The 21,115-nt window shown below is 43.3% G+C and overlaps 1 protein-coding gene across 2 annotated transcripts in view; it reads right to left on the bottom strand.

Moving 5' to 3' along the window:
• The window catches only part of SUMF1 (sulfatase modifying factor 1), a 46,477-nt gene extending 31,541 nt beyond the window's left edge, over positions 1-14,936 (bottom strand). For both annotated transcript variants that reach the window (XM_006026693.2, XM_025207696.1), the window contains exons 1-3: positions 14,748-14,936; positions 12,209-12,283; positions 1,560-1,642 (exon numbers count right to left, since the gene is read on the bottom strand). In XM_006026693.2, the coding sequence (XP_006026755.1) occupies positions 1,560-1,642; positions 12,209-12,283; positions 14,748-14,921 (332 nt within the window). In that variant the 5' untranslated portion in view covers positions 14,922-14,936. The remainder of the gene's footprint in view (positions 1-1,559; positions 1,643-12,208; positions 12,284-14,747) is intronic.
• Between the last annotated feature and the right edge of the window lie 6,179 nt (positions 14,937-21,115).

Genomic DNA, 21,115 nt, shown 5'->3' with positions numbered 1-21,115 from the left:
TTCTGGGACCGCAACAATATGACAGGCAGGGTTACTCGTTTCTACTGTGGCTGTTACAAAAGGTTTCTTGGCTTTTGTCCTCAGGCTCAGTCTCTTATTATTGGTCTTTCCTGTCCCAGTGGGACCATGCTAGGGTCCCAAGATGGAAAGTCCCCTTTCTTCCTGGTCACAGTATTACAGAAGATACTCTGGGACCATCCTAAGACGAGAGGGTTCTGACAGACACCCACTCATTGCGTTTCTACTGTGGCTGTTACAAAAGGTTTCTTGGCTTTTGTCCTCAGGCTCAGTCTCTTATTATTGGTCTTTCCTGTCCCAGTGGGACCATGCTAGGGTCCCAAGATGGAAAGTCCCCTTTCTTCCTGGTCACAGTATTACAGAAGATACTCTGGGACCATCCTAAGACGAGAGGGTTCTGACAGACACCCACTCATTGCACAAGTTACTGCAAGCATCTTCCCTTTCACTTTCCCACCACCAGTTCACACCTCAACTGGTCACCGTTAATTCTCCTTTGTTTCTCCACCTTTTGAGCTGCGTGAAGGGAAGTTCAGTGGAAAGGTTAGTCAGCTCTCCGTTCTAGCCCAGGTTTGTACCATGCTCATGAAGTACATAAGGCTCAGACAGCAGGTTTCCAGTGCTGTTGGCCATGACCCAAATCTCTCTCTCCAGCTTATCTTTCTCTCCCCATCTCGACATACTCTTCTCTATTTTTGCCTCAAACAGTTCTCTTTCTCCTCCCTTGGAGAGTAGAAGATGGACTTGTTACTAAGAGAACCAGCCACAGTATGATGTTACAGTGATGCTGCCCTGTCCTTAAGGGACTCGAGAAATACGTCAGCATCAGCCAGATCTAGGCTGGAGTGTCTTTTTTTGGAGTGTCCCGAAGCCAGTTTTGAACTTCACACTAATTTGTCAGTGCAGAGTCATGCTAATGCTTCATCATTAGGCACAAAAAAAAAAAAAAAAAAAAAAAAGACATGTAAACATGAATGTCCATTGCTGGGTAGCTCGAATTTCTCTACCTGGAGAATTGGCTAAAGGTTATTCATAGCAAAACATGCTCCCATTTCACTCTTTATTTACTAGTTCTTTAGCCACTTATATCCCCACCAGCTCACCCCTATCAGACCAACACCCTCTGCATTCCCAATCCAAGAAGATGCACTCCAGGCAACTCTTTTATAAAGGGGAAGACAGTAAAAAAAGATAATTAAGTCTCAGCCATACTCTGTCACAAGGATAAAGTTGCGCTCTCAAATACACAGGCCTTAAACCAATCAATATTTAATCATCTTTAGCACACCTAGTCACACTTTAAGTCACAGTGCCTAGCAAATTTGTGATGCCGAAGACTAATACTTAGATCACGTGCTTAAACATACCCAACTGCATCTATGTGATGTGTAGAAAGGGATCATACAAGACCAAAACAGGAAGTAAGAAGAGAAGAGTAGCAAGCAGCTAGGCCCAGCTACAACCTCATGACCCTTCCCGCCCCTGTGCCATGTTTGTGCAGAAATTTAGAAGTTAAAACTGAATGGCCACTTGTGGCTCACCTGTTTGAGATATTAGAATCAGGACCTTCTGGGTGCCTCCAATTAGCTCCTTTAACAGGCATCCACCAGGGAGCAGCTGCAACCTGAAAACAGGCCAAGTAAAAGAAAAAAAAATTGAAGGCCTTCTAAATTCCCAATCAAAAACTATTCTGGGAAACATCCACATGACAAAGAAGAAACTTCACCTCATTTTTAAGTTACAGCTCAGAAGTCTGAGACAGACAGAGATCAACTCCAACCAACTAAGGGATATAGTATGCTTGGCCTCTAGTGTTACTGGCCACATAAGAGCCAGCTGCAATTGTTAAGACCTGAAGCCACTTGTGAAGCTTGCCCAGATTGCCTTATTGATGACTTCAGCAGCCTTTATTTTTTGGGGTGGGGAGGGGCAAGAAAAGAAGAGAAGTGGTATGGGGGAATATCACAGTTTTAAATGAACTTCCTAAGAATCCTTGCTCAGTGGTTAGTACAGGCAAGGCTGATTCTTAAGCTGCTTACTAACTTAGTCCAGTTTCTACAGGGTGGATTAAAAATGGTTTATTTAAAAACACACAACCCCAAAACAACACAAAAGCAAGAACAAAGCCTCTTAAACCTGTCAACACTTCACAGCTCTGGAAACAGTAGTTTTAAGACAATTACACAAAACCCCAATGACTTAAGGTCAAGATGTGCATCTTCCTATTCTTTTCCTTTTTAAAAAAAAAATGCACTAGAGCAAGGCTGAAGGTTTTGCTACTAGCTTCCAGGAGGCGGAGACAGAGAAGCCATATACAGTCTCGGTTTCTCTCCGACTTATCTGTAAGCATGTCGTTACCCTGCCAAATACATCGTTGATCTCTGCAGCGTTGCATGAGATTTCTCTCAAAAAAAACCCCAAATCCTCCCAAAACGTTTTTTTGCAACTGTTGGGGGTAGGTAGGGTGTGCGCACGCACATGTTAAAAAATGTCTGCAGTTTCTCCCACTTCCAGACAGCTGTCATGCACTGGTTCACATACAGCCAGTCCTTTAAAGAAAGCCTCTTGAAGTAACCAGCATTCAAAAAAGAGAGAGAATTGCTTGTTCACAGAAGGCAAATACTGCAGCAGCACTGCCATGAGGCTGCCTAATGACATAGGATTTTAAAGAGGATATCAATACGAATAAAAAGTATCCACAACTTACTACGATAAGCAAAATGAAAATAAGCTGATCTTCAATAGATTTAGCATGTCAGCATGCCATCAACTGGTCAGGCCAGGATAAAGTAGAAGGGGCAGCACGTCCCAATAGACAGAGCTAGAATACAAGACACTTCTCTGCCCTGTGCCTCAGTCGCCCTTCTGGTACCTTGCATCAAGATTTTCCTCAACACAGCACATCTTGGGGCTCCTTCCTATCTGCTCCTGGTCTCTTTCAGAGACAGGACACTGGGCTAATGGTCAAATCCAGTTTGGAGTTGAAAGACAGCAGCAGTTTCCTATGGGAAACGTAAACCGTTATACCACTTGCCTCCGTGGGGTTTAGCAATTGACAATGATATACATCAGCCGCATGCACTCTCTGGTTACACCTACTCATCAGAATAACTAAAATAGAAATTTTAGTAGGGGAATTAGCTGCCGACACCAACAAATGGAAGCAGTAAAATAGGTTACTGCTTTGGAAAGATTCGTTGCTTTACATTTTAATCAAAGTGACCTCGGTGATACAGGCTTGTGTCCTTACCCCTCGCGGGGAAAATTTCACCCACTTTGCTGCTCAGGGCATGTTAAGCTAAGCTACTAGGGTCATTGTGGACTCATCCTCCTTCACTCAAATGAGCTCATTTGTTTGTGGAATCACAGATTGCACTTTTCTATGAAGAAACCAGCTGCCCAGGGTGAATGGCTTCTTTTAATGAAGAAAAGAGTTTCCCCCCGCGTGAGAGCACTGCATGCGTATCCTGTCTCTGTCTGGGCCAAACTGTCCACTCGGCCCACTTGAGTAAACGTTTCAGTAATACTTTTCGCAATGCTAATCTTTTTAGAAAGACAAAGTGAGGAAGGTAAGTCTATAGGCCATGCTGTAAAGAGTTAATCAAGTGAAATAGTTCATACCCCTATTTAAAAAAAAAAAAAATTTAAAAAATCCCTTCCTGGACTGGTGTTCATCCATATGGCTGCCAGCCTTCACAGTCACAGCTGTAGATTTGGAAGTACAGCAGCCAGGATAACCACTCAAACTGGACAACCTCAGATTTCTCCCCAATAAATGACCAAGACAATCAATTAACATCAATAAATCACCAACATTAAAAAAACGAAAAAAAACCCCAAAAACACGCAGTAAAAAAAAAAAAGCGAGTCATTTCAAGCTTCTCAGAAAGTTTTAACACTTTTAATGGCTCTAAAAATCCAATTAGCAAAGGCCAATTAGACGAGAGATATTACAACCTCATCATTCAATACAGCCAGCCTTTTTCCTTGCCACTCAGCAGCTTAATTGCTGTCATGTTGTTAGATCCTTCAGATCTAAACACACACATTCCACAGACCCAAGGATCGATCCAGTTTGTAAAAATATACTGCAGATGAATACAAGTCTAGGAAGGGAGTTTTAAATAGGGACATGAACTATTTTTGAACTACTCTTCATGGTATGACCCACAGATTTGCTTTTAGACAAAAGAAATGCAGAAGTATGACTTACTGAAACATTTACTCAAACTGGCTAAGTGGATAGCTGCTCTGAAAACATCACAGTTGTTACGGTAAATATAGAGATGTGGGTTTGAGGGGCAGAAAGCAATTAAGAGCGAGTGTGGCTCAAAAGAGGTCTTTCCTCTGTCTAATTAGCTAAACATTTTGGATAAATATCCGGGCAGAAATTAAGTAGACAGAGTACAGGCTATGAAACACTTCCTTGGGAACGGCATGGCCAGGAGAAGAGCACTCTCCACAATATGGTTAAGAACTAATTCTGTCCTGCAAGTTTTCCACTTAATTAGTACATTAGCACCACCTCTCAGCTTAAAATAAGAAGAATCCAATTTGCTTTTCCAGGACAGACTGCAATACCCGAACTCCAATAGTAGCTCCATCAGTCTCACAGGACATCTCAATCAAGGTTTCGCAGCAAAAGCAAGGGACCCACACTAGCCCTTAGTGCCGGCATCACCCGAGTAAAGCACTCCTTCGGCAGTATATGGGTAAGAAATATAAATCCACGAGATTCGTTTCACCGTCAGACTCAGTACTGCATTGCTAGTAAGAGAAGGTTGTTCTGAAAAACCAGCTAATTTATCTGGAGTTTATTTAATCAATCATAAAAACGCTCCTGTTGGTCTTAGGCTTTGTAAGAGTGTGTTTTTGAAAACTCACCTTTGCCCCCAGATTTTAGCTTCCAATGGAGTTTATTTCGGTAACCTCCTTCAGACACTAATGAGCAACAGAGCAATCATTCCTCGGGACGTGGTTCTAAGCTGGTTTGCAGTCTTATTTGCCCAGTGACTCAAATTCTTGTTGCAGCCTAAATCCCAGTTGGCCCTACCTTCGGTGAATCACTGCCCTAAGACTCTGTGCAGCCTAAAGCTTAGTTTCATTTTGATGCCAGCTTCATGTCCTTCGTTGAACTATAAAGTATGATAGAGCAATGATTTTATGAAGTCCTGGAACTTCCTATTTCATCTGCAGAAGATTTCCTGCCCGGCAGAGTCAATCCCATTGAGTGGAGAGATCCCGTCATACACGCAAATAACTCACTTCCTGTAAGGGAAGGAGAATTTCAACAGGCTGCAGCTATGACCCTGTTCCCATTCACTATATTTATAATGCCCACCTCTTCCCTCTCCAAATCCAAGGGAGGGTGCTTAGATAGCTACGCTTCCCATCGTCACCCGAACTGCTCCCAAACTATGCTTTTATCAACACACGCTGAAAATGGCACTAGCATGACCTATTTCTATCAGTGCACCATCACCATAGCAACAGTCTTGCGTTTAAGTTGAAACAGCTGGAACTGTGCACCGAGACACATTACAATGTAAATAGTGTGCAAGCAAATGTGGCTTCAAGGCTCAAGAGAAAAGGAGAGGCCTTGACTAGCCACATATATAGTTGGTTGTCATGGCAGCTGCCCAGAAGAGCCATAATTTACAGATGTGATTATAAGACTTTGTGTGCGTGTGTTTGCAGATTATTTTGCAAAGAAGAGAAGGAACAACACTCTTGCAAATGAACTATGAACTGAACAAAGTTGCTTTCCTAAGCCTGTCTCCACCAAATGTGTAATTAAATACACTCAAACTAATGGGTTAGAAAAAGGGAAGTCACTAAGGAATCTCATCCTCCCAGCAGAGAGCTCTATTAAAATGGCACTGCTCGCCTTTGTGATGCTATCACAAGTCTCATAATATTTGTTGTTTCCAATTAGAGGACTTCGGGAACGGAAGCTCTAATTACACGAGAATCTCAGCTTTCATTAGAAAAACAAAAGGAGGGTTTCTAGCCTTTATTGTTAGAGCGGGTCAGGGAAATGTGACTGCTGAAGGGTCTAAAACCCAAGACAAAAAACCTGAAAAATTCTAAACAAATCAAAACGCATTCAAAGTCTGGAAACGGTCCACAGGAAGGACAGAGTGGAAGATTTTTTTTCCTTTATTTATTTTTAATTATAAAGAAACCAGGCTTAGAGCAAACAAGGAAGTACTTCTTACACAGCAAGTAGTTAACTTGCTGAACTCCTTGTCACTCAGCAGCATCCCACTTCTACCAATGGGGGGCAAAACCATCTATATCCTGTCACTTGGTGGAGGAGGCTGTCTGTACCACCTTCAGTCTAGGCCAACTCCATTTATAATTTCTGCTCTGCAAGTTGCCTTTGAGCTTATTAGGTACATTTGAGGAGCGCAGCTGTTAGCATCCTCTTTCAGAATCTACATAGCTCCGGTCCCACCTCCGCTCTCTAAACTGGACACAATCCTACAAAAACAATGAAATAGTAAAATTGCAGCATGAGTCCATTAGAAATGTAATCAGATTATTCCGTTAAAAAAAAAAAAAAAAAAAGATACCATCAATACGCAGCTTACCAGGGCTTTAATACTCTGCATCCAATAGGACACGCAACACTTAAGCACAAAACATTTAAAAACGTGCAAAGCCAATGAGCTATTCTGAAAGACTCACTGTCACTGCTCTAAGCAGATGCAGCCAGATTAGGATTTAGCAGCCGAGTAACTTTTTGTTCTCAGACATGGGATCAACATGAACACAGCAACGCCATGCAGTCTTTTCAACACAAAGTATGGATTATTCTTAACAGGTGGAGCACAGCATACTAAGAGAATATCGACCGTCTCTATCTAACCTACCTTCCCCAGAGCTTAGCAAGTCCAGCTTTCAAGCCACCCCTGCTTCTGGGTCTAATAGTTTACTTCCCACAGATACTATTTTGCACACCTGGGCCCTGTCCACACAAGCGTGGACGTTCATTTCCCCAGGGACAAGGAGCAGTGACAAGCTGTGCTACTTGTCCCTAGGGAACGCCTGTGACACATGCCCTCTGGCACACGGCAGGTTACCCCAGGTGAGGTAGGGGAGGCACCGCTGGGCTGACCCCAGCAGCCTTACCTGGGAGTCCTGGGGGCCTCTGGAGCTGCAGCAGCAGTGATCCTCATACTTGGAGCTTGGCCAGCAGCTGGAGTATGGCTCCAGCCAGCCAGGCTCTGGTTTTGGGCAGTACATGCTGCCCCCGCATGCGCTGCCCCGCTTTCCTTTTTTTGACCCCAGGATCTCCCAGGCTCAACCCCCCACCTCCCCGCTGCTACCTTGCAGCACAGAGAACAGCTGAATATGCAGTATGCAGCACCGCAGACACGTCTGCAGTGCCACATACTGCACAGCCGTGCTCGTCTGGAGGCAACCCTGATCTCCAAGGTTTCCAGGATTCGGTCAGGAATTGACCTTAAAAAGGTACCAGTAAAAGTATTCTACTGAAATACAGGCAGCTTCCTTGTCTTCCACACACTGCTACAATGCCCAGAAACAACTCGGTGGTGGGACTCGCATTTGTTATACAAGTAAAACAATTTCTCATTCTAGGTTTAGTTCCCTCAAGCCAGGGACAGTTTTTTTTCCCCACTGTCTGTCTAGGACCTTAGCACAAGAAGCCATCCACACGGGTCTGCTAGGATTTGACAATCTAGATTATTATCATGATGATTATATAGGTGATTAAACGGATTTGTATGGGGGGGGGGGGGGGAGAAAAGACAGAAGAGGAGGGTAATGAATGGAGAGTCTGATGGCCTAAGACTTAATTCACCAACCACACCACTCTAGTAAACATTTTCCTCCAAACAAGGGGCGTATCTGAATCCACTGACATTCCCAGGCCAAAGATTAAAACGCCTCCCAAATGGAACATAAATCAAACAAATCAACTCAGCTCCTTCATTCCAAAACTGATTTACAAGTAGGTTTCCGGTACAAAAGCAAAAAAAAGAAAATTAAGTTGTTACAGAGTTTATCCTCTTCAGGCCAAGAATAACAAACTCCCACTTCCCTCCAGTGAACACATTTAGGAACCCTTGGATTTACAGTGTACTGATGAGTGGCAGACAAGGTGCTCTCCTGTTTACCTTGTTCATGGTAGCTGCACATTCAACTGAAAGCTTCTGCAGGTATTTGAGACAGCTTTCAAGTACCTTTTCCAACAAGTATTCCTCACTGCCTTTCCATTTAGCAGAGATGTTTCTTGGGTTCCTTTTTGGTTCAAGTGTGTACTGGCAAAGTGTCACGGAAGTGGAATAATGGCACCATGCTTACGTTTCTCCTTTGCCCAGAGAGCAGCAACAACAAATTAGTACTGGGCAGGAAATGAATACTCTCTCCTCCTTCCCAAAAACAAAAATGTAACATACCACTATTTCAGTAACTGCCTGAAGACCACGAACTTTTGGAGTCTGTCCTTAAAAAGCACATCATGCTTGCAGCTAGCTCCATGCCATTAAGAAGCTTACCATACCCCCAATCACAGTTCTGAACACCCAGTCCAGTTTCCAATGCTGCACATTTACCCTTCTCTGCAGGCCAACTCGAGGGGAAGAATACACACCTTAACTGCATTTATTATTGCACCAATTCTCCCTAGAGACCACTCAAAGTCTTTCAGGTAAGTGGGCTTCCAGGTGATACAGTAGCACCTCTGAGTAGAGTTAACAAGTGGGGCAGTTCTGAGAACCCAGTGAATGGCAGACTGAAAAGAGATGCTCACTTTGGCATTGGAGGCAGAGCACAGCAAATTGGCAGCAAAGGTAACCTAGGTTACTATACATCTGGAGTTTCCCGGACATGTCCTCTTTTTTGGGTCCTCTGATCTCCGTCCAGGGAGTTTCTTAAAATATAAACAAATTTATATCCCGATCTCCGCCCTGGATTTTGCTTTGCTCAGCATCCATGTTTTTCCCAGCACTTCCCAGCTTGCCCTACCCAGGAGCTCCTTGGGGCTGGGGGGAGGGGGGGTGCTGTTTGTGGGGAGCAAGTTTCAGCAGCAGCATCTAATGAATATGCCCTGAAAGAGCCACTATAGGCATGTATCTATATAGTAAATGCATGCCTTACGAGTTCTTTCTACAGGCACAACGCTAATGAAACACTAATGGACATGTACTTAAAAGGCCAGAGTCTCGTTCAGATGATATCCTAGACAGGCTGATTCCATTTACGCTGGATGAACAGTCTTACTACGAACCTATATTCAGCGAGTTTAAACTCCTTTTAGAAAGTCTGTAAGAAAATGTTGCTTGTTCCACCTTGTAGATTTTTGTGACAGTATGAAGACCAGCATAATATTAAATGCCATTCCCAATGATACATGAAAGGTCTGCCGTTTTGAGAGGCAGAACAGTCTAGCAAACTATGCTGGTTGGGGAAGCAGGAGACCTGGATCCTATTCTTAAAATTCAACATCAACCTGCTGAGTGATCCTGGGATTTGCATGTTTACCCTCTCTTTCTCCTTTCCAACCCTTCACTTTTTTTTTTTTTTTTTTTTTTTTTATATTAGGGCCTCAGAGTAAGGAGGTTTCTCTCAACCCGTCATTACTAGACGCTGTTCGGTGGACTGTCCTCATATTACACCACCACAAAAAAAAAAAAAGACACACTAAACTAGCATGCCTACAGCATTCACCTTGTGAGAAACATGTCCTGATTTCCATACAAATGTAAGTCACCCATTCCAGAGCATGCAGCTAGCAGAGGAGAAAAAAGCTGCTTTCCTACTTCGTGTTTCAGTGCTTTAGGTCATCCTTTTGACAACAGTGTTAGCATTTTTAACCTGATGTTAAACCACAAGAAAGGCCAGTTATTGCTCCCCTGGGAAGCTTGCCAACATACTGCACAATATATTTTTCCATGCCTACCGTGAGGATGTTCAGCATGCCAGTGACTTACATGACATCCTAATAATAAACACTGAAAAACAAAGCAGAGGACAGTCCTGTAAGAGCTACTTTAAGCAAATATGGAAAATTTATGTGGGGAAGAAGCAGAGACAACTAATTTGGGGTCCCGACTAATTCTTCAACACATCTCCTTTTGTGTTCTTGTTATTTAGCACCCATCAGTTTGGGACACCAGGCTAAAGGAAATGGCTCAGTTGTTTATCCAGGCAGCTAAGGTTGGGTCTACAGGAACACCAAACAACTTGAAGAAAAAAAAAAAACAGCAACAAACCCCCCCCCCCCCCCCCCCAAAAAAAAAAACAAAAACAAAACTTTGGAGCATTTTTCTTAAGACACCTTGCTTTGTAGATTTCTGCAGCTCAGCAAGAGGACAGTAAGAATTTCGCTTCTCATGGAAGTGTTCTCTTTGCATTTTTAAATTTCCAAGTACAGCGATAGTTCCAATTACAATACAAACCTGCATTTCCTTAGCTTCAGCATCTGCACACACCACTACCTAAACACCAAGTACTTCCTTATGTTTTATTATTTTATGTTCAATATAATCTCTCAATATCCCATGACACCAAAAAGCTAGAAGATGCATCCCTAACAGTGCTTTCCTTACAGGATTACAGGCCAAACTATTTGGCAGCCACGCTACAAATTAAGCCTCAAGCCCTCAGTGCCATTTCTGATCTCCTTCCTGATCTGCTGCTCTGTTTTCTGCTCCACTTCATCTGCCACTGCGCTGCCCTCCCTTCCCTGATCTGCCACATCTCACAGGTTGGCTGCCCCTGCCTTGCAGGAGTCCCACCTACCAAAGATTTTTCAGGCTGTGGTTTAAGCATTTACAGGTATTATCTCTTGGATTTTTCTTATCCTGGTGCCACTGGCAGCAGAGTTATTTCCATGGGTCTTGGTACAGGGTTAATTGCTGCAAGACAGTATCTTTACTTAAAAGCACAATATGCACTTTGCAAGATGAACAATTTTTGTGTAAGTGAACTGATGTGGTGTTAAAATATTAAGTTGCCTGCCCTTTCTTCTGCCTGCTAAAAGAAAGCTTGATGTGCATGTGCGCACACGCACACACCCCGCCTCAAGTGGTACCCTCTGCAGATGTTTAAAAGGAAAAATTGCTCTCCCCTAAATAGAAAAAAAAAAGCAGGACAATGTATACAGCAGTCTTTTTTGGGAACAGATGTGAGGGGAGCCAAAAAGACCCCATGAGAAGGGTCGTTTCCCTTTGGAATAACTGCATGTCACTGACAGTCCAGCTCTCTTTTTAACTTGTGAAGGTGCAGGGTTATCTGTGATCACTGAACACCACTTCGCACTGCCACGGCTAAGTTGTTCAGCTAAATAAGCCACTACAGATGGACAAACTAAGGACCCCCTCCAAAAAAGTGCAGGCTTTTATTTAGAACAGAGCTAGGACTAAAAGACCAGGATTCCCAATTCCCAGTCTCATACAAGTATGCATTTCTAGATCACCTTGATCACCAAACCCACACTTCATGTATGGGAGTTATTTTTATCACCTCCTGTTGCAGTTTCTATCCAGCCCTCTTAAAAATTCTTCCCAATAGGGACTGAATAAGGAATAATCCAGGCTGGTTCTGCAATCTGCACCTAGATGTAAAATGTTCTTTGGGACAAAGAACATAACTAGTGCTTAATGCCACAAGATCACAGTTCATGACCGGAGCGCACTCTCTCTCTCTTTTTTAGTACTGAAATGCATCCAAAGTACTACTAAACCCAGGCTTCCCGCATATGGTATCAAGGAAGTTTTAAAGGCTGTGCTCATGCACACTTTTACATGTGTCAATTAATCCATCAGATCCAATACTCTTGTAAAGGTAAAGAAGTGCAGACTTGATTAATTGAGTCTGCTCCAATGCACTGCAACTAGAGGCTGCTCCAGCGTGCTAAGCACTCGCGTACAGATATCCCATGGGTGCAAAAATTACTCCCCATCAGAAGCCAAGATCATTGGAGGTGAACAGATAGTACACAAAGACTCAGCACCAATTAAACCACCAAGCCTATTGTCCTTCTCATTGCTTTACTGAAACCCAAATCCTCTTTGCTGATCCCAACTTTCTTGTAAAAGAATTAAGGCACATAGCACAATTTAATATTATTGTTGCAAATATTAAAAGCTTTCATGTCTGTGGTCACTAGGCAGGCTCTATACCAGTTGGAAGGGGAGATGGGGAAAAAGCCATTACTCACTGCTTGTTGGATTTCAGCTTTCACTTGTTCACTCAGCATGCCCTCAAACACAAAGGAATCTCCAAATTTCTCTGCCTAGAAGGAAACAAAAACATGCAAAAGCCTAAATTAATCTGGGTTTTTGGTCTTGTTTTCTTTTTAATTTCCAAAATAAAGAAGAAACTGTGAAGACAGTTTTATACACTTTCTAATAAGCATTTGGAGTATGCATACTATGACAGATGTACAGTTCATGAAAGGCCAAATTATCCTAGGATATTATTGTTCTGTACCACTCATTTACGTGAAGTGCAAACTGACTGATTCAGCGAAGGAAGTGGCAGCTCTTAGAGCTTCTACCAACACTCATACTCCTCTCGATTGGGAAAGTATAGTTGTTCCGAATTGTTTTTAACAATCAACACAGTGGTACATATGAACATTAAAGAAAGGTTAAAAGGGATGCATTATGTTAAATGATGCTAAAAGGACTAAATGCCATGATACATTTGTCTTCACCACTCACTAGCTTCATGTATTAAAGTTTAATAGGAAAATACTATATATTAATACCCTATTAAAATTTAACCCCGATATTCAGCAAATATATCTTAATCCATAAAACCAATCTGGTTCCAGAAAAAGTTAGAAGCTGTGCTGTGCATCTGTGAAATAAAATATTAACTTATACGGCAAAAACAGTTTTTTTGTTTTTGTTTTTTTTATTACCTGGCTTGTGTATAAGAAACATAAAAGCAGGTTACTAGGATTCAATACCTTTGCCTTTCAATTCATTGCTTGAGTTTATTATAGCTCACTAGAATCACAGTTCCAAAAAGGTTCTCAATGTACGCATTCATAACTCTGAAAGACATTTTTGGACTGAAGATGCCCATAACTAAACAAAGTCTTAATGCTTCAGGGAAGCCTTTCAACCTTTTCATTTTGGCAAGCAAAAAAAGGAAAACCTTTCTCCCTATTTGAAAAGCAAGCACGTATGGTTTCTTAGCTAGAAAAGTCTGAAAAACTTAAACTTGATATGGACAGAGTCTTCACCAAGTGCAGGTTTCTTAGTTTTTGTTGAAAAAACAAGTGGCTGGGATTTAACAGGGTGTGTGAACCTCTGCAGATTGCAACCTGAGCAGAAATGGAAAGTTGCAGAAAATAATCACTTCTAGACATCACTGGGGCCTACTCTACCCTTCACAAAAGAAAGAAAACCAATTAAGCCAGTACAGTTTACTCACGATAAATCAGTAATGGGGACAAACATTGTTACAGACACCAGCTCGGTTACTTCCCAAGAGCCCTGCAGATTCAGTGTTATTAACCCTAGCTCCAAGCACATTTCCAAATCCCGTGTACAAGGAGGCTTCATGCCGGGGGGGGCAGAGTGGCACATGTAGCCATTCCACCTGAAACTTAAGTACAGCTTTCACCCTAGAGATTGCTACTCTTAACTCTTCATTGTATAAAGACCCACCCCTGGAGCCATTTGCAATGAAGCCCTGTTCAAACTCACCTAGGTTATAAAGTCAGGCACTTAACAGTTACTGAACCAACAACTTAACAAATGAGCTGATTCTTCTGAAGCAAGGTGAGCAGCTTTCTAGCTAAGCTTCAAACCAGAAGCGCTATCACATCCAATCCCGAGCTAGTTTACCTCCTCTCAGGTGTGAAGATGCAGTGAACAACATTTAGTTAAGAGGTCTATACAATGTCAGGCACATGCTTGACTACAGCTGTTTGAACTGGCTGGAAAGAATATACTACTCTTTGTAGGAGAGGCTTAGGCTATACTTCCATAGTTTAAATGTACTTGCAAATAAGCTAAGAGCAACTATTATTGCTTAATAAAGGGATGGATACCAAGCAGCAAAGCATGTATTGTCCAGATTGCTACCACACAGTTGCGTGGAGCTAGCCTGAAGACGCTCCAGCTGTCTAAACGTCTAAAAACTCCTCCAACATATTAAGACAGTGTATTAAAAGCACACAGCTAAGGAGTCTCTTTCAGAGCCTGACTATACCAAGGAGATTTACCAAGAGGTGTACTACCAGTATGAACCCAGGCCAGTGCACTGGCCTGCCTCATTACATATCTGTACTGGAACAGAATAGCTCTACTGGGAGACATTGATAACTACACCATCCCCACACAGCTACAGCTGCTGTGCCCACTCAAAGAAGTCTGCATGAATACAGACACCAAGATACCAAATCACAACAGTACCCGTTCTTACCTCATCTAATGCTATTGAGGTAAATTATGTCGTATCAGGCACGAGTTTAAACCATGGTCAAGTACATGCTGTCTTTGGCCCATTCTAAGCACAGGAATCAGTGGGTCCTTGTGGAGCCTCTTCCTTCCTAGGGGACTTTAAAAGCAATAAAAGTGTTTCCTTTCCCCACCAAAATAGGCAAAGCATGCATCTGGAATGCAGAAACCCCCAAGCAAACCCAGAAAACAAACCATAAGAAGTTTCAAGAAGAGTTTCACCAACACACACCTAGCAATGCCATTATATTAGAAGAGAAGTTACCACCGCTTTCCTCTTACCTCTGTAACATAGCCCGTGGAATTCACAAATTTCTCAAACTCTGTGCTGCTGACTTCATACTGATCCATGTAGAACAGGTTAACATGAACTCTTCTAGCAGGCCACTCCCCGTCCTGCCGTATCTCAGGTTCATCAGTCCCCATCATGAACACTCCAGCTGGAATAGGGACCATCTGCAATAGAAACAGACGGGACTGAAAACAACAGGAATCGTTTCTACATTAAGAGCTGGCTATGGTTTTCCTCCTAGCAGAGTGAAAGAAGGACTGATCTGGCTTTTCACAGTGCTGCCTTCACAGTGTAACATCACCCAATAAAATACAAGGCTATTAAGATTTTAGATTTGAAATGTGTGAAAGGCTGAAAAGCAAGTAGAGGGGGCTCCAAAATAAATCAGTTCTCAAATTGCTTTGCTCCAAGCTCACGGGCAGTTCAGATCTCCTACTGAAGTCTAGACACATCTCAGTGCACTGCTGTCACATGAAGCCTTAGGTAGTAGAAAATAAATAAAAAACACACACATCTTGCTCATTGCAGAAGGAAAGACTCCAATATCTCTATTTTGTGGAGTAGTCTTGCCATATAGATAGGCAGCCTGGGAACTGGGAAGCAGCAGGGTATTTTTGATGGGCAACGCACAGCATATCTGTTCAAACAGACAATATGTGGGTTCTTATTTGCCAACAGATGTGCATGTTATTCTGGTACAGAGATGTGGCACCTGAGTGATTGCAGAGCATCTCAGGAGGTAAACAGCAAGCTTGCAAGGAATTAATATTCTATGCTGTGCAAGACTGGCCCGTGGCTGTCAATTTATCCTCAGGAACTAAGGGAGAAATGACAAGGTTATTCCTCACCTTAAGTCAGACTATTGACTTTAATGCTTCAGCCTAATTCTAAAGGAAACAAAACCCACTTTTTTCCTCTCTCCCTACCCCCTCCTTTCCATCTGCCTCCCTCCCCCACCCTTTCTTGTTTTTACATTATTGGAGAGAAAGAAAGAAAAAACAGGTTCCTATCACTCACTATTAAACAAGTTGGGTCATTCCCAAGGCCCCTCAAGAAGCACGAGGTTTACAAGCAATAAAAAGATGGATGATCCCCAAACTGCCAGGACCTTGTAACAGGCTGCCTTTGCAGCTAGGGGAGAGCTGAGCCAAGACCAGTGAAGCAGGAGTCATTTCCCTTTCAATTAGAGCCCCCAAATCTTTCTTTTTCCCCCAGTTTAAAAACCTTCTAACTGAATTCAGGGAGAAACTTTTGCTTTAACTGGCAGGTGATACAGGTTATGCCATCCTGATACCATCAGATGCAGGCTGTGTGCACCTTATCACAGACAACCCAGGAAGAGCTGACACTCGAAGCATTTCTGAATAGCAAGATGGAAGATGGGTGAATTAAAATAATAGCCAAGTGTCTTTGAAGAGCCAGTTTCAAAGGCAGAAGGCCTCCCGCTCATGAACCGAAAGCATTCCCCTTCTTAGAAGTAAGGAGGTGGATGCCAAACACCAATGAGTAAGGGTATGACTGGAGGACATGATCTTAAATATATATCTCCATCCATCCACCCATCGTTAGTTACTAAATGCCCCAGCTGGAGTTACAACTGACCTGCCTCAGATACCAAGGTCAAAGAAAGAATTTTATAACCTCCTTGGATGCTTTTGAGATCATACATTCATAATCCTTACATTTTGATCAGGGTTCCCAACACGTACATTTGAGCTTCACATAGGACTCTGAAGCTTATTTTTAAGCATATTATGGATTATCAAGGTGGTGACTGAAACCATTTTGGACTTCTTGGGGTGGGCTGCACTTGAGAAATTCCCCCCACACACACATCATTTTCTGTAGTATATAGTTCACTGCCTCCATGGAAACATCCAAGAGGAAGCAAAATTAGAGACTATAAATTTGCAAGATGCCAAAGTGATGGAGAAAGAAAGCCTTGTACTTCCCCTCCCACCTACCTTTCCCAACAGCTGCAATCCCCTTTGGCCCCAGTGGATTTAGATGCTGTTCGTGCAGTCATTAAATTGGGCACTACCCACTCAATTCACTCATCCTCCACTCTATCATTTGAAATAATTTTGCGATGGCAACTCTTGAACAAAACACGTTTCAGTCAGTTCACCTCCAAATTAAAAATAAGTAGGTTCTAAAAAATACCTATTTAGAGAAGAATATGAATGCAATAGCAAATCAAAGTAGCAAGATATAATTTTATCTGATGGCAGTAATATCCTGCTTGTTTTGAACAACATAACCGCAGTCCTTCACAGAAGATTTGACCTAATATTATTTTCATAGATCTCATTAACACTGAGGTCCTTTTAAGTTTTCTGAGCATTTTGATTAAGTTTGTGTGTCATAAGTTTCCTTTACTGCTCAGAAAATAAAATGTGTATTGGAACTCTCTTTGAAGACCAGCTTGCACTCTAGGTATATTCTCTATACTGGATCTTAATCCCAAAGAGAAAGTTTCACTTCAGTTTAAGTGACCAAGATCCTACCAGAAGCACAAAGAAATAGGAAAAATATCAGGCTATATAGTATTCATTGCACCAGGGCTGTCAAACTCATTTGCATTCCCCCCCCCCCGCACCCCGCAAGGGACACCAGGTCAGTCTGCAGGCCAGACTGGGACCAGACACCATGTCATGTGCAGCCCTGAGGCTGGTAGATGCTACGTGTGTCATGCGGGGCTAGGGAGCACAGAAGGCCGACACAAGACACGCGTTGCATGTGGAGCCCTGCCAGATTGGTTCTCTGCATTGGTTCTGGTATGGACCAATGCAGACTGGGACCAGAGCCTGCATGAAGGGCCAGTCCAACAGGCAACATATACAGCATGTGCGCCAGATTAACCCCTGTACTGCCTGCAGAGCGCACAGTGCCAGGTCCGGCCCACATGTTGCAGGGCTGGGCCAGGCCGGGGCGGGCCAGGTCCAGGACCAGCACGCAAAGATTGATCTAGCAACCCATGCATGGGCTGGACCATACAGCTCCATAGGCTGGATATTTGACACCCCTACATTATACAGATAAAGCTACAGAGTAGCAGATGAGAAGTAAAGAGTCCTAACTACAGTGGTTCTCTTTCCCCACAAAGCTTAAAGAATGATCACAGGAATAACCTTGCTTTTATTTTGATGAACATGAAGCTTTCAAGTTACAAATATTACAGATCTAAATAGGTCAATTTAAAGATCAAATGAATCTTCTCTGGTTCTTGGTTAAAAAAGAAGAAAGATCACCAAAAACTGATGCGTTTTATACTCTTCCTACCCCATAATGAGAGTCTGTAGGACTATTAGGGAATACCCACTTTCTATTAGAGGTATTCAAGGTTTTCTATACCACAGACAGCAGTTCATTTAGATTTATGCTCTGTCGTTTCATTTTGCCTTCACAATGAATCAATAGGTTGCCTATTAAAATTGTCAATGATAAATAAAATGAAGACAAAGAAAACTGGTTCCAAATAGCCTCCCCTAGAATAACACATTCAGTCCTGGGCATCGTCTCTCAAATGAGATTAATTAAATAGAAAAAAAAACAAAAACAAAAGAGAGTTTAGAAGGATGAGCTGTCGTCCATACAAAGCCAAACTAAAGGCATGGCTAAACAGACATGTTGCAAGATAAATACAAGAATTGGCTGACAGCCCAGTAACACCAGTTTGCCCCCCACACAGTGGTTTTACAATCGGTAGACAACTAAAATAACTGAGTGGAGAAAAACATCTGTAGTACTGACAACACTATTACCCCAAACTTCATGACCACAGGCTTACACTAGGCAGTTCCCTCCCCCACCCAAGTCCCTTGGTATATTAAGGGAGATGCCCGGCACAATGGTGCAGGCTCTGCACTCCCCCAGCCTCTCCATGGCCACCACCACTTCCCCCACCACCACTGCCACTCTTCCCCCACCCCTTCCCTGCCTTCCCACCTGCCCATTGCCCCCACACCCTCCCCTCTCTCCAACTGCCCACCACCACTGCCACTTCCCTACCTGCAGGGCCAAGTCAGGGCCATCCCACGGACAAGGGTGGGAGCGCAGCATGCGCTGCCCATGCAGGAGTGAGCAGGGCTCAGCCCCATGAGAGCACAGCAGGGGCAGCCCAGAGCCAAGCCAGATACAGTGAACTGGTAGGCACTGCCTGTGGTCAGATGGAAAAAAAAAAAAAAAATCATCTGGAAGGCCTTGTTTTGCCAACCCCTGCTCTACAGGAAGATGTCACCAGAACAGCTGCACATTCCAGCAGCAAAGAGGTCAGTATTAAAATACTGAAGAGCCACATTTTCAACCAATGGCAATCTAATCCATCAACATGGGAATCTGTCAGAGATGACACCCATATTCAAGTGCCTCATTTTCATGAGGACTGCAGTAGCTCGAGATGTTGCCTTCTTCCTGGTACTTACTGTTCATCTGAATCCACAATATGACAATACTCACACATCTCACAGATCCCAGTTTACTCTACACAGCTGACAAGCAGCAGCCAAATTCATTCAGTCATGGAAGCACTTTTAATAATACAACACTCTCAAGAAACAAAATGATTAAGTACCTAATGATTAAAGTGTCTAAAAATAATTTTTTTCTGAATTCTACACGAAGTGTTTGTGATACTGTAGACACCCTCCAGAGCTGTCCAGTCAGTTAATTTAGCTCTATAACAGTCAACCCTTAACATAGCCCCAGTTCCTCCACAGAAATGCCATACAGGAGAAGCTATGAGTAGGTCTAGTCCCCAGTTTTAATTCTGTTCCTACCTCTGCATGATCTATGTCCCTAACTATTCACTCACAGGCTCAGAAGATTGTGTGCACACAGAGAACTGTGAAACCCTCTCCACGGGACTTCCTCCTGCCCCATATCTCAAGATTCAGAAACTCAAATATTCTCATTAGCCATGCGATTAGATGTGCAGTTCTGTGGTCATCTGTAGAGCCTGGAGGGCTCCAGAAAGTCTTCCCATTTGATGTGGAGAATCAAACAGGGACAGTGCCTCCACTGTGAGGATCACCACACAAACGCCAGCATTCTTGCTGAAGTCAATGTTACCAGCACAGTGTTGGTGATTCTCAATCACATCTTCACTGAATTCACTGACACCGTGCTGGTAACATTGACTTCAGCAAGGATGCTGGCATTTGTGGTGATCTTCCCCATTTGGTGTGGAAGACTTTCTGAAGGCACTGTTGGCGATACCTCTCCAGGCTCTTAGTCATAACCAGAGAACTGCACATCTAACCACATGGCTAATAAGCATATTTGAGTTTCTGGCAGAAGGAAGTCCTGCAGAGAGGGTTTTGCAGTCCTCCGTATGCAGACAAGCTTCTGAGACTGGGAGTGAATGGTTAGGGATCCAGTCTACGTTATCTCAGCTCCAGTGAAGTCAGCTGAGTTACTGAAGTTTCAGCAGTTGATGATTTGGCACCAAATACCCACGTGAACACCTAGTGTTTTGGAAACTCAAAGTGGTATGAGCCGATGACAACCCAACACAGTGCAGTCCACGAGTAGATTTAAGCTCTGCAAATAAGTTGTTTGTCATCCTTTCAAAACCCACTGTTTCTGTTTCATGAAGTGGACACCCTTGTTTCTCAATTACAGCAGCAAGCCATGCCTTCCCCACTTTAATCAAAGCTGTTCACATTTCTCTCTCTCTAGACTACATGTAATCCCATTTAGCAGCTAGAAATAGATCCTCAACCTTCACTACAGAGCTCTTGAACCCTTAATATTTGAGCCAAATGAATACCTGTGGCTGGGTACTGCAATCAAGGCACATAGCCTACATGCTACCATCAACTACTGATCTCTTCCCTACTCCTAAAAGTCCATGACTAAGAGCCTGCCGACACAGAAACATGTATTTTCATTGACCTACACACACCCAACTCACAAAACTTCCCAACCGCACGTCCTCACAGGCAAAACCTCACCATTATGTTGTTCGACAGCACCCAGACAATAAGCACGTCAAGAAAATAAAAATAATCCCATGGTTAGATGGGTGCATTTGGAAACAGTTTTCTGGCAATAAAGAACCAGACCCAGGAAGAAACACCGCACACCTGCAGCCACCTGCGCTCAAGAGCTCTTTAGCTCGCCCCTACCGCTCTAGGCGACAGCGGACATCGCACCCACCGCCTGGGTTGCTCCTTCAGCCTTTCCGGGCCGCGTCCGACCAGGAAGGAGGCTCTGGCTGGGGGCAAAGCGATGCCTGGGGCCGTTTCCCGGCCCTGTGGCCACTCACATCTACAGGTGGAGTCTCACTGGCTCCTGGGGCCCGCTGCCACTCCCAACCCGCGACCATCACTCCCATCACCCGCCTTTTTTTGACCCA

This window comes from Alligator sinensis, unplaced genomic scaffold, assembly GCF_000455745.1.
Source record: "Alligator sinensis unplaced genomic scaffold, ASM45574v1 scaffold984_1, whole genome shotgun sequence".
Taxonomy (NCBI): domain Eukaryota; kingdom Metazoa; phylum Chordata; order Crocodylia; family Alligatoridae; genus Alligator; species Alligator sinensis.
The sequence above is the reverse complement of the archived record's forward strand: the minus strand, read 5'-3'. Positions and strand labels throughout refer to the sequence as shown.